Below are 13,806 nucleotides of genomic sequence, written 5' to 3' on the forward strand. Positions count from 1 at the left end.
CCTCTTGACTTACCTAGTTCCAGCAGTTGCCCCACTGTTGTCATTCACACCAAAGTTCATAAACTTGGAATGATGTCTGACTCTCTTTATATTTATGACTTGCATCCTCCCACTGACTAACTTCTGTTTATTCTTCCTTTTCTGTCTTTCCCAAATCAGTCTCATAATTTTGAATTTTATCAGCTATCATTTTATTTCTAGCTTCTCACACATCTTGCATAATTCTTCTAGCTCAACTTCCTACTTCCATCTTACACGCCTTCCCTACCCTCTATTTGCAAGCAGAGACAAAACTAGGACTTGCACCTGAAAATTATGAAATTTGGGACCTTTTTCAAAAGTAAAGTAACACAAAATTATGAACAAAAAAATGTATATAGAAGGATGAATATATATCTACAATTAGAAAATAATACACAATAAATGTTTTAAAACAGAGAAATCTAGAAGACTCAAATCTTTTACTTCAGACATATCTTTAGACAATTTTCAGATATACTTATATATAAATACTCATACTTTTATTTTAATTTGTTTTCCCGTTCCTACCTGTAATCTTACATCATCCAGAAACTTCCATATTATTAGTTCCATCCAGTTGAAGAACCCTGGGGCCTGTACTTCATTGGCTTTATGATAAATCTGCCTTTGCACCTGGAGTAGTCTTCCTCAATTTTGACTTTGATACTGTCGAATTTTTATCACTTCAGGAAAAATTCTGAATTTCTTATTATAGTGTTAGTATATGGCCTTTTAAAACTGGGAGACCTAGGTTGAATTCCTGTGCAATTTAATGTGATGTTTCTGAGTCTCCATTTTTTTAAAAGGAGAGGGCTGTTGGGGTATTACCTTGTATAATGTAAATAAAATGATCAGCATTTTATTAATAATAATTAATGATAATCTGGCCCCTTTCTACCCTTTCTTCTGATATGCTCTGTTATTTCCTTTAATGTCTAGATCAGGGATCCCCAACCTCCAGGATCTAATCCCTGAAGATCTGAGCTAGAGCTGATGTAATAATAATAGAAATAGCATGCACAATAAATGTAACACACTTAAATCATCTGGAAACCATCCACCCTCTACCTCCCCTGTCCATAGAAAAATTGTCTTCCATGAAACTGGTCCCTGGTGCTAGAAAGTTTGGGGACCACTGGTGCAGGTCATCACAGGGAACCTCAACTCTTTCTTTCAGTGTGTGCTCTCTCGGTCCACTGATTTGTCCTGATTCAGGGTTCATGGGTACTATTCTCTTTATTTACTGAATGTATTTTATTTACTAAAGTTGAAGAGTAACTAAACTGTAAAGAATACAGCCTTCATAGCTTTCAGATTTGCTCATCAATAGATCCTTAAGTATTATGTTGACCTGAGACTCATTGAATACCTCTCATACACCCCACTCACCTTCTATCTACAAATACATATAAATCCTGAGTAAAAAAAAAAAAATTACAATTTTTAAATACCTCTATAAGCTCAGAAGAAAGAAAAGGAATTCTCAGGACTTGAAATTAATAGAAAACTCTCAGCCAAAGTTGTGAGCCCTTAATTTGATATGGAGATAGAAAAAGTGACTTTAAGCCCAGACAGATTAGGGCTGGGGTTGAATGCCAACTCAAGTTTAGGAGATGTGGATTTTGGTTTGTTACTAGGCAGGAACATGAACTGAAAACTGTATATAAAGCTGGGACCGTTGCCTGCCCTCTCATTAAGGGAGAATTACAAATGTCAAACGATAGCTTCAAAAACTGAAAAGAAAGTGAAGTCGCTCAGTCGTGTCCAACTCTTTGCGACCCCATGGACTGTAGCCCACCAGGCTCCTCCATCCATGGAATTTTCTAGGCAAGAGATCAAACCTGGGTCTCCTGCATTGTGGGCACACGCTTAACCGTCAAGGCCACCAGGGAATCCCATTTCAAAACTGAGATGATGGACATTATAAATATTGAAATTAGAGCCTTATTATATGGGTTAAACAGCAGATAAGATGATTCATCCAAAGAGAAAATAAATAAACTGGAACACAGAACTATGGAAATTTTTCACAGAAAGAAAAAAAGAGAGGGAGAATTTGAAAAAGAAGTTTACTTGGGGACTAGAAATGATATAGATCTAGTAGACATTCCAAAGGAGAAATCAGAATGAGTACAACATTAGAACAAATAAGGAGGAAGAATTTTTCAAAATTTACTAGGCCATGAATACTAAGAAGAGAGAAACAGACCAGTTCTGGGTGGCACAGATAAAAACAAAGTCACACCTATGTGTGTCAAGGCAAAACTGCAGGAGACCCAAGAAATTCTTAAGTGTCACCAGCAAGAAACAAGGAACTATCTAAAACAGTATAACACACTGAACATAATACTCGTCCTCAAAACAGATGTCGGATGACAATCTTCAAAATACTAAGAAGAAAAACTCTTTTAGAGAAGCTACATTTAATCTACAAATCAACATCCAACTAAACTCTACTTCCAAAATAAGGAAGAAGGACACTTCAGACAACTACTGAAATTACAATACCACTCACAAGCTATCTCTGGATGACCTAAAATGTACTCTAAGAAAAGGGAGACGACCCAAAATGAAACATTGGAAAATTAGCAGTAAGCAAATCTGAAGAAAAGCTCCTGATTTTAGTCACTGGATCTTGGTTCTTAGCCATGTTTTATCAGCTGTTACTTGTGGAGTTTGTATCTCTTATGCTTCAGAAACAAATAGCACTTATCTGTGAAAACCAACAACATCTGAAATAACAAATATGAAAACTCCTGCACAGTTTGTTACCTGGTCTCTGAGGAACATGATAAATGCAGTCTAATCTGAAATTGCATTTCACTGCTCCCTTTTCTAGGAAACCCTTGCTGTCTCAATCTGTGAACTCCCAAGGGAACTAAATCCAATGTTTGTATCTATTGAATCCTCACTTTTGGCTAAAAACAGCTTTAAATCTCTCTTTCTTTCATGTGCAAATTGTACTTTGTGGTACTTTTGTAGTTTTATTTTATCCTGTCTCATATTACTGTTATTTATATATGGGCCTTAGCTCCCTAATAAGAAGTTACGTTCCTTGACTACTCTGCTTCTTAACTTGTTCATCTCTGTATCATCCACTGTGTCTTCTATAGTATAATTAGTTGCTTGTGAAAGCTGCTTAGTCTGTTGAATTCAGTTGAGTTAAAATTGTTGAATGAAGGATGAGTGGATGAATGGACATTCACAATGTGCTACTTTGTGGTAGAAATCAGTTGGGAGATAAGCTAATGTTTATCGTATACCCTTTCACAGTATTCTGCAACTGGCATTTCAATTTTAAAAACTACTGATAACTGATAACAAAATATTTAGCAGGATTAGTTTCCTAAAGAAGGCAGTCATATAACATTTTATTTTAACCCTCTTTTTAGCTCTTGAAACACTATTTAAAAAAATATTTTTATCTATTTGGCAACTAGTGTGAATAGGTAGTAATATTAATTGTATGAATAGAATTTGTATATAGTTTTAGGTTTCACAAATGAGGAGAAAATATGTCATGATCCACAGTAACCATAAGTACATATAATCACTTATCTTCAGGATTAAAAGATATTTCCTAGTAGAGATTTTAATAAATAGTTAGAAATGAAAACATGTCATTTTAGTTGGAAGTTTAGTTTATCTCATCTTGATCAGATGTATTGTCAGATGACATTTAGCTAAATTGGGCTTTAGTTTCAACTATAAAATTTAACAATTCCCCAGGTATTTGTGAAACATCATTGTTAAAGGCCAATAGTGTTCTAAAATTAAGACCAAAGCAAAGACTATCACTTCATAATCAAATACTTATAATGAAATCAAAGCCTAGATGAAGGTTAATGAGCATTTTTGTTCAAAATACATTTTAAAACTCATTTTAAATTGGTCAAGAGATTTTTCTCAAACTGGGAAGTCCAAGGATTCTCACGTAGCTGGATCCATGGGCTCAAACATCAGGGATCTGCTGCTCTCCTAATATTTTACCTCGCAGAGTCTTGCTACCTGTTGGAAAATGTTGCCATCAGCAGCCCTAAGCTTCTTAAAACTCCCAATCCAGGAGTAGTCTTCCATCTTTCAGCTTCAGGTACCCATTTCCATGAAAGGACTTGGATTAGCTGTATTTGGATCACATGTCCATTTCTTGGAACAGTCACTGGGAACAAAGGAATGGTCTCCCATGATTGTCCAGGACGAAGTCATGTGGCCAGAGTCAGGTCAGTAAGGGACTTTGCTTATCACGTCCACTGAACCCCACAGAGTGAGTTCAAGGCAGTGTACCTGCTGCTTTAGTCCACATGCACCATCCTTATCTAAAAACTTGGATCATCAGTGGTCCAGAATTCAGAACTTTTTTGATTGGGGAGACATGATAAAGTGTATCTTCTATTTATTGCTGAACACTCACATTGGGGTCTGGAGAAACATCCCATACACAAGTATATTAGTCTTTCTGCTGCAAAACTTAGGAATATTCATAGAAATAAGAAAGAAGAACATTATAAATATCCTCATAATCAGTTTCTTCTGCCAACTGAGTTTACCCTGAGTGTATGAAATATTTCAGCTTATACAACTTTAGGATTTTAGAATTGCTTATAAAAGATTGTGAGTCTGTAATGAACATACTTTATTGCATATATGTTATACCCTATATGCTAAGCATTGTACTAACTTAAATGAACTCTATGATAATAGAGATAGTATTGATTTTGTTTATCTCCATATATGTGGACTTGGCACAGTACCTGAAATATAGAAAGTGCTCATGAAGTATATTTGTTCAGTAAGCTAGTAAAGATATCAGTGACTTTATGTGCCTTCCTTCATGGAATTCTAACTACTTCTCCCTGACACAGAGATTATTTTTCCTGTTCATAACTAGCTGACGAAGCTCAATTTTGCCATTCATAAAGATAAAAATAAAATAACGATACTTGGCAGAATGAATGAGGCTCACAGAGATTAAATAGCAAAGGTGATCAGGCAGATTGCAAGGAGGCAATTACACAGTAATAATCCAGGTCTGTCTGACATAGTTGCTAAACTTTCCTTTAGCCCATAGGTGAAGCCGCCTGTTCAGAAGAAGGGATACCTTGGCAGCTGCAACTTTTTACACTGTAACAGTTATGTGTTGAGGCATGAGTATACCATTTTGGGATGATAGGATGTGCATGTCATTCAAGCTGCAGAATTGTCAAATTATGTATTTTATAAAGTAACAAGCTTGGGAGATATCATCTTAATTTAGGATGTAACCTACCTACACTTTGACTACTGAATCACTTGCTTTAATTACTTTGAAAAAACTCATTCACTTAAAATCTTGGGTGGATGTCACAGTTGCTCTAATCCGGCTTGTCTAATACTTGATTAAGCTCTATTTAAACACTCGAATGGAGAGCATTGCCACAGTCTCCCATGAACATAAGCTTACATTCTTGATTTCTTTTTCTTTTTTTATAACTTCCAAAAAAAAAAAAAAAATCCTACCACATCCTAAGGGTACAGCAGAAGTTCAGAGAATTCTAACATTGTTTCAGTTTTAAGACCAAAAAATGGTGTGGTAGGTTTTACATGCATAAATGAGGAAAGACACACTTACTTTGTGCTAACAGCAATCACATCCTAAGTCCCCAATTAAAATGTGACTTTTTACACTCCCAAAGCCCCACAGGACTGTTTAGCCATCTGTTTAATGAAACAGCCACTATGGATTTGGGCATAAATAATTATTACAGTAAGGACAGTGCTGAGGATAGATCAAGTCATCCCAGTTGAGCATGACAGTTAATTATGAAGAGATAATTAGTGTGGGCTAGTTAGGATCAGCTCATATCCAGGAAAAAATAGGTAACAAATCTCAATCTTGGTATAGATCATATAAAGTGGATGATTATACACCTTCTTGAATCATTTTTAAATTTTATAAGATATACACCAAATAGTAGATTTACTGAGCTATATTCAATCACAATAAGTATTATTTTCCATAAATTATCTACTGATAATATCTGTTCTTTGCATTTGATTTTTTGTTGAAATATTATTATTTCAAGTTATTACAATGGAAGGTTGTGTGTCTTACTGGTGTTAGAAGGAGTCTTCTGCATTTATCCCTGGTGGAACCCATGACTACAGCCCTTAATGTACTGCCAGGAAAACACTGAAGAGATGATTTTAGAATAAGCTCTCTGTGATTAAATGTAGCAAAGGAAAGGAGCATTCCCACGAAGATGGTTCTAAGAACTCATACTAAATAATAGTTTCAAATTTCTCTCTTAACACTGCTTTTATAAGGAACACAATTGATTAATTTCCTTCTCATTGTCTTGTTCTAAGTACTTTTGAGTTGTGAAATAGATATTAGCTACATTATGGAGGAAAAATCAGCAGAATTCTTTCATATTTAGTAAAGTATAGCTGGGTACAGCATAACTGAACTCTGTGTGTATTGATCAGCATTAGCATTCACTACTGGCTCATCAGTATTAAGAACCAAGGGGATGTTTGCCAGGATTGCCTTACAGGAAAAAAAGAACAAAAAAGAACTTCTCTGCCTGGCTCCTCATTCTCATTTTGAGCATGAAACTAAGCTTTATTATGTTTCCTGTATTATAGTAATTTCTTGGAACTTCTGTTTGCTCCACAATGAAAATCTTGTGAATTTAGATTGCTTCAGTTTACAATTTGTGACTGAATTAAGTTCCATTTTATCATGTTATTAATGAAGAAGGGTTTTAAAAAATTAATAGGAAAACATTTTACGAGGATTTTGACCACTCAAAGATAAGGACTTTAAGAAGGTCCTAATATATTCTTTGTTTCAGTGCAAAATTGAATTAGCTGTACAGGGATTCCTCTGTAAGAATGTGTAGTATTTAAGAGCTCTAGTTTTCTTTAAACTCATTGAGACCTTAGTTTTAAAATGAGAATAAGTTTTACTAAGGAATATTATTCCAAACGTATCATCAGAATTACATATTAGTGTTTCCACATCATAGCTGTGTGATCTTGGGAAAATTATATAGGGATTTAATTTGGTTTTCTTTAAAAAGAGTGATATAAGTAATATATTTTTTTTCTCAAGTGTTGTTTGGAAGAAATCAGATAATGAACCTAAGATTCTTGTGTTAATGCCTCCACACCTAAGCACTCAATATGAGTTAGGTATTATTAATATTTATCTTAAAATTAATGAGAATGAACTGGATTGGTGTTCTCCTCGGAGACACATATTTTGTCTTTAGTTAGTATAGTTTAAACTCCTTGAAAAACACATATATATCTCTTAAACCGTAATAGAGATTTTATTCATTCATTCTGCCCTTCTCCCATGAGCTTATTAGTTATAATTGTAAACAAATGTCTAAATAGCTATCTTTGGTATGCTTATTTTTAGTTGAGCCAAGAGTTTATGTGTAAACATTTCTCCTAAAATATTTTTATTAATAATGAATTATGTAAAAGTACTAAGTATACAACAGAATTTAGGAGAGTGGAAGAGATGAGAACTGTGGTACATGAAACCTGGCTTCTATTTCCAGTTCAGAATTAGGCAGAAAAGTTTCTTCAGCGTTTAAAGAAACTTGCATTGAATGATCACTATGGCCATTTACAGTTATCAGATTATGATTCTACAATAAACTCAGAACAACTCTAATTTCAAAATTATATTGTTTAACCTCTGGCCGTGTCTTATCACATATCTTTGCTTCTACCCATTGCTTCCTCTTAATAGGAAAGAGTACATGATTGCTTTATCTTGCAGTCAACTTTTTCCCCAAAATCTTGAAATGAATAGGTTACCCAGTGACCTTAAGAAATATCTCGTCCTACTCAGCCAGGACATTATTCTAGTTTCTGAGAAAACCAAATAAATGTATCCGGGAAAAACCCAACTCTATCATTTTCTCAACAAGGAAACTATATAAGTTATTATACACAATAACGTATACTCTTCTAGTAAAAGTCATTTCCCGTTTTATTTTTTTCCCCATTTTAAATATTAAAAAAAAAAGAATTTGAGAGGAAATTCTACCAACTAATTTTACTTCAAAAGATGTTTTACCTTGTGTTCTCTCTTTTCTACAAACTTTTATATATTTAAGAGATATATGTATTTATTACTACAATTTAATCTGCTTGATGAAGCTTCATAATATTATATGGGCTTCCCTGGTGGCTCAGACAGGAAAGAATCCACCTGCAATGCAGGAGACCTGGGTTTGATCCCTGGGTTGGGAACATCCCCTGGAGGAAGGCACGGCAACCCACTCCAGTATTCTTGCTTAGAGAATCTCCATGGATGAGGAGCCTGGCAGGCTATAGTCCATGGAGTCGCAGAGAGTCAGACACGACTGAGCAACTAAGCATAGCATGTAGTATTATATATTTCTAATTTTGAATAGAAATACCAGGTTAAAAGAATAAATGAAATGGATGAAGAACTTTCATAGAGACTGCTGATACTGTGCTTTGCTTTCGTTAATTCAGTGTCTAGAACCAAATGAAGTATCGAAAGATATATTTTATAAAGGTATGCACTTTCACTTCTAGTATTTGAATAATGCCAGCTACAGTCAAATAAATGATTTTTTTAAATAAGGGAATGTTCTTTTTCCCATTTTTCCTATGACCCCTTTGCCTCAAAACATAATTCAGTTGTATATCAACTGAATCAGTTCAGTTGTATATCAGGACAACATTGAATATCCAATTTCCATGAAGTTTAGAGTATAATTTTGAGCCACACTATGGCCGTCTTTTAATGAAACGCTGATTTTTGTAGCTGAATATATTTTCAGTTCTGAGCTGGACTGTCTTATCCATATTTAGCCAAGTGCAGAAAGAAATGAAGCAATATTCATTTCGAAATTACGTATATATCCTTTATGGCAGTTTAAAAATTTTAGATGTTTACCGCACTTGACCCTCTCTATTCCCAATATAGAGTCCTGGCTTTGTAATTTCCTTGTCAAAATATTTTTGCTTCTTTCTTCCTGCTACCTATGGGGCCTCTTTCTTTTCTTTCTGTTGGAAAAATCACATCCCAAGAATCCTAATGCTTTGCTATCAGAGTTGTCCAGCCAGTGTTTCCAATATCTTACAGGGTTAGCAAGTGGAGACTGTACTGCATACCTTTCCTACCTTTTGCCTGCAGAGGCCACTTTGGAGTTGGAAACCTGGGGGAGTTGGCTGAGGTAGCAGCAGAAATTTCTTCGTAGTTCAAGCAAGGTCAAAGCCTGGTCTCTTTCTACACTGAACAAATGCTACTGAGAAGTATCCATTAAAGCACCATGGGTCTGTATTTATCTGTTTTAGAATATTGTTTGAGATAGAAGTGCTATGGTTCAGTTTGCTAAAGCACATGAGACATGCCAGAGTTAGCAAAATGAATCAAGTCCAATAAAGGCATGTTCACGTTCATTTACAAAAATACTTAGAAGATCGTTATGAGTTTGGTGGCTTCTAGTAAATATGTGTGGTATCCACATGTAATTTGGATGGAGGCTTTGAAAACCTGAGATAGCATGCCATTACATATGCTAGTTTCCTAAAAGACTTTTTTTTTTATAATTTCATATTTTGCTGTCTCACCTGATTTAATTTTTATGCATTAATATCTTCTTATCTACCATTTGCTTGTCTTATTTTTTAAAAAAATGTTCAGTATCTTTAAGTACTTCATCTTTCAGTTAGATAATTTTGCATGTAATTATGGGGAAAATGGAAAACTTTTCAGATTATCATGAATGATACGGAAAATCACGAACACTTTGTACCTAATTAGGAACTTAGGGGTTTAATGAATTTTAATGTGAGCTACATAGAAGATGGATTTCCAATATGTACCCATTACATTATTGATATTAACACATATTTTATAAATAAAACATGTAGGCACATACTCATCTCACGTCTAGAACACTGAATTTTTGTTATAGAAAAATTGTTGTAGGTCTGAATTTTCATTTTGTTTTTAAGCTAAAGTAAGTTTTTTAAAAAGGATTTTATTTGTATCAATTGTGTCACAACTTAGCCTGTAAATAGCCATAATATTTCATGTTAAGATGGTTTGGCATGGTCAGAGTGTCTGTCAGTTTTTCCAACTGTTTCAGCCCCGTCTCTTGTTTTGTTTTTTGTGCATTGTCGTAGGTTATAAGAGAAATAAAGGACTTGTTTTCCTTACAAACCCAGTCAGGAATTTTGCCACTGCCTGTTCAAACTTAATGGCCCTGATTAAACACTTGTGACAAAGGAGCTATGGGAGTGAATGATGGATCTGTAGTATCTCTAATGTTAACCTCTAACTAGCTCTCATTATTCATCTTTGAAATTTCCATTTCCTTTTTCTATCAAAATCAGTTCAGTTGGAATAAATTGATACTCTTGCACGTCCTATGATATCTTCTGAGTGTAGTGTTGGTCTCTTAATGATACTGTTAATAATTTTTTCATGTTCTTTTCTCTCTTTTCTTTTAGTCTCGACCTATTCCTTCCCACCTTACTTCAGCAGTTGCTGAGAGTATCTTGGCCTCAGCCTGTGAAAGCGAGAGTAGAAATGCTGCCAAGAGGATGCGCCTGGACAGACAGCAGGTACTGAGGAGTCTTGTGCGCTGGCGACTCTCAGCTGTTGCAAATATGGTCAAGTTAATCTGATTCATGAGGAAGAGCAAAATCTCTGGAATGGATTTGAAGTCCACAGAGAGATTGCTTTTCTTTGTGTGATGTGAGGTGAAACTTGAAAATACATCTCTGTGAGACCAGTGGAGATCAATGACAAAATTTTTCTCTGATGAAAAATGGACAGTTGTAAAATGAATGAGCTATAATTCTTTTTAGTATCCAATTTGAAATCTAGTGACTTATTTAAATAAGAGGTTCTAACTGATCACTTACAATAATTTCATAAATTTATCTGATCTTTTATGATAGTGACCTGATTGTGCTCTTTTTAAATGGAAGTGAACATCTCTTTAATTTCCTCTGGTCCACTGCCAAATTTCAATAGGTTATGCTGGGAATACAGAAAACACAATATAATCTTGAAGACTAGAAAGTCATAAAATGGGGTATAAAATAATTAAAAACTACATCCTGGGCTTACATTCTCATTAACAAATCATTTACTGTATAACCATTAAGTATCATCTATCTATATCTTTTTTCTAAGGCTATATATTCATGTAGGAGAGAGATGTATTTTTTGTGCATTGTTCATTGATGTTTTGCTCAGTTTTTCTCTTGGTTTATCTGCATCTGTCTGTCTCCCCTTCTCATGTCTGGAATGTCTTTCTTTCTCTGTTTCCCTTTTCTCCCTAGCCCTCTTTCTTAATCATCAATAATAAAGACTAAATTATAATATATAAGTTTAAGTGCTATGTATAAAATATTCTGTATTCTGACTTTTAAATTATTTTTACAACAAATGATCTGGGAGTTTCATATTTCTCATTGAGGCTGGGATAAGGAGACTGAATTGTCAGCCCAATTTTGTTTTGCCTGTGAGCCAATGAGTTTCAAAGAAAATAGAAAAAAAAAATTTCCATTCCAGACTTAATATTTTAAAATGTTTTAGAATGATATTATTTTAATTGTATGTGTTTATACTTAATATGGCTTGTACCAGTACTTCTAAGCAATGCAAAAGATGAAGGCTTTAGTTAAATTTAAAATAGGGTATTAGCCTCATATGATAAAATATATATATATATATATATATAAATGCTGATTTGGAATTTACTATTCATTCTTTGCCAAACACATTTATTCACATATACATATCCGCAGTAGAGATTTTGTCATGATTATATCTCTAAAATTTATCTTGCTTAAAATAAATTATAGCCCAATATACAATATCCAGTTTAGCATAGTGATTAAGATTGTACATTCTGGAGTTAAATACAACTGATTTTGATTCTCAGCTGTACTCTTATTCCCTGAGTGATCTTCATCAAATTATTCCTATTTTCTGTGTTTCAGTTTGCTCATATGTAAAATAACAGTAAAGTACTATTCTTAATAGGGGTGTGTGAGAACCCTGAATGTTAGATTTATGTTAGGTACTTAGCAATTTGCCTGGCATATGGCAAGAATCAAAAATTTCAGCCTAGGAAAGGTTATTTTAATTGATGTTCTAGCTTTTCTGTCATTGCATTGGTATCAATAAAACTATAAAGAAGCATTAATAGTATAATAGGAGTTTTCTGAAGTCAGCCTAAGTCTATTTGAGTAAAGATTATTCTAGAAATCAGAGTGGTAGCATGCTGGGATTGAAAGGATTCTCCTCGTTGTCAGTGTGCACGTGCCTCACCAGTCTGCACTCTAGACTCTGCCTGAAAGGTGTGTGTGTATGCACGTGTTCAGTCATGTCCGACTCTTCCTGACCTCATGGACAGTCTCCTATGCCCATGAACTCTTCCCAGGCAGAATACTGGAGGGGTTTCCTCCTCCAGGGGATCTTCCTGATCCAGGGATGGAACCTATGTTTCTTGTGTCTCTTACATTGGCAGGCAGATTCTTTACCACTGGGTCACCTGGGAAGCCCTCCCTGAATCATGTATGGAGTATCAATCATATATGCAGGCATTATAAAAATTAGATGACTGATTCACATTATGTACTGCCTGTGATATCCTTTTACAATATCCCAAAAGCCTGATCATCCACCAATATTTGGCCAAATCACTTAACCCCTGTTGGCCTAATCTGTAAAATAAAGAGTACACATATAAAACTATTTCTCTTTACTATGAATTCTGTAGATTTCACTTGGCATGTAGCACTAAGGCTTCAATCAAATGGATTCTGTATTTTTATCAAAGCATAGAGATGTGGTGGAGGAGGCTCTCTTAATTGGATCTAAACACTCTTTGCCTAAGTAGAGACAACCAAAGTTCTTTTGGGTGTTGGCAATGACATCATACTTTTTTAGGCATGTTCTTAACCTAACTCACAATTCTTAGAATTTGCCAGTGACTCAGAAATTCTTCATTGTGCCCCTGGCTTTCTGTGGGTGTTTGAAAGTTCAAACATGAGACAATTAAAATCTAAATCCTGTTCATCCACACACATGACTACTTGTTGCCTCTGGTTAGCCATGCATAGAGCTGTAATTATATGTGTCCTTCAGAGTTTATGAAACTTGATAAATTAATTGGCCTTTATAAAGCTCTTTGAGCTATGAACATGAAAGGTACTATGGATGTGTTAAATACTTTTTTCATATGTCCACCTTGCCCCAGGATCCAGTGTGTGTATGCAGGGGGAGCCTCAAGCCTGAAGCAAGCCAGTGGCAAGGGCAGGAGCCTACTGCCTTGTCAGCAGTCAGATAGCACAGGGCTAAGGTCAGTCCCTGGTGTATTACAGAATATGGTCAGCATTTATTTTCTTTTAACATGAAAATCTGGTATTTCTATGTTACCTAGGAAATCCTTCCTCACCTTGGCAATTCAAAAAAATAGGCAGAGTCAGACTTCACCTAATTCAATGCCACAGCTCAAATTAAAAGATTGTCTTTTTTCTGTGTTATTTATATATTATTTGACTGTGTGTGTGTGCACTAAGTTGCTTCTGTCATGTCTGACTCATTCCAACCCTATGGACCATATCCCACCAGGCTCCTCTGTCCAGGAAATAACACTGGAGTGGGTTGCCATGCCCTCCTCCAGGGGATCTTCCTGACCCAGGGATCAAACCTGCATCTTTTACATCTCCTGCATTGGCAGGTGGGTTCTTTACCACTAGCACCACCTGGGAAGCCCATTATTTCACTAC

At 35.1% G+C, this 13,806-nt stretch overlaps 1 protein-coding gene across 13 annotated transcripts in view; it reads left to right on the top strand.

Annotated features, from left to right (window-relative positions):
* NOL4 (nucleolar protein 4) overlaps positions 1–13,806 on the top strand; it is a 488,956-nt gene that overhangs the window by 366,425 nt on the left and 108,725 nt on the right. For all 13 annotated transcript variants that reach the window (XM_059880931.1, XM_059880932.1, XM_059880938.1 and 10 more), the window contains one exon: positions 10,510–10,623. In XM_059880931.1, coding sequence (XP_059736914.1) covers positions 10,510–10,623 — 114 coding nt within the window. The remainder of the gene's footprint in view (positions 1–10,509; positions 10,624–13,806) is intronic.

This window comes from Bos taurus, chromosome 24 (assembly GCF_002263795.3).
Source record: "Bos taurus isolate L1 Dominette 01449 registration number 42190680 breed Hereford chromosome 24, ARS-UCD2.0, whole genome shotgun sequence".
In the NCBI taxonomy this organism is placed as follows: domain Eukaryota; kingdom Metazoa; phylum Chordata; class Mammalia; order Artiodactyla; family Bovidae; genus Bos; species Bos taurus.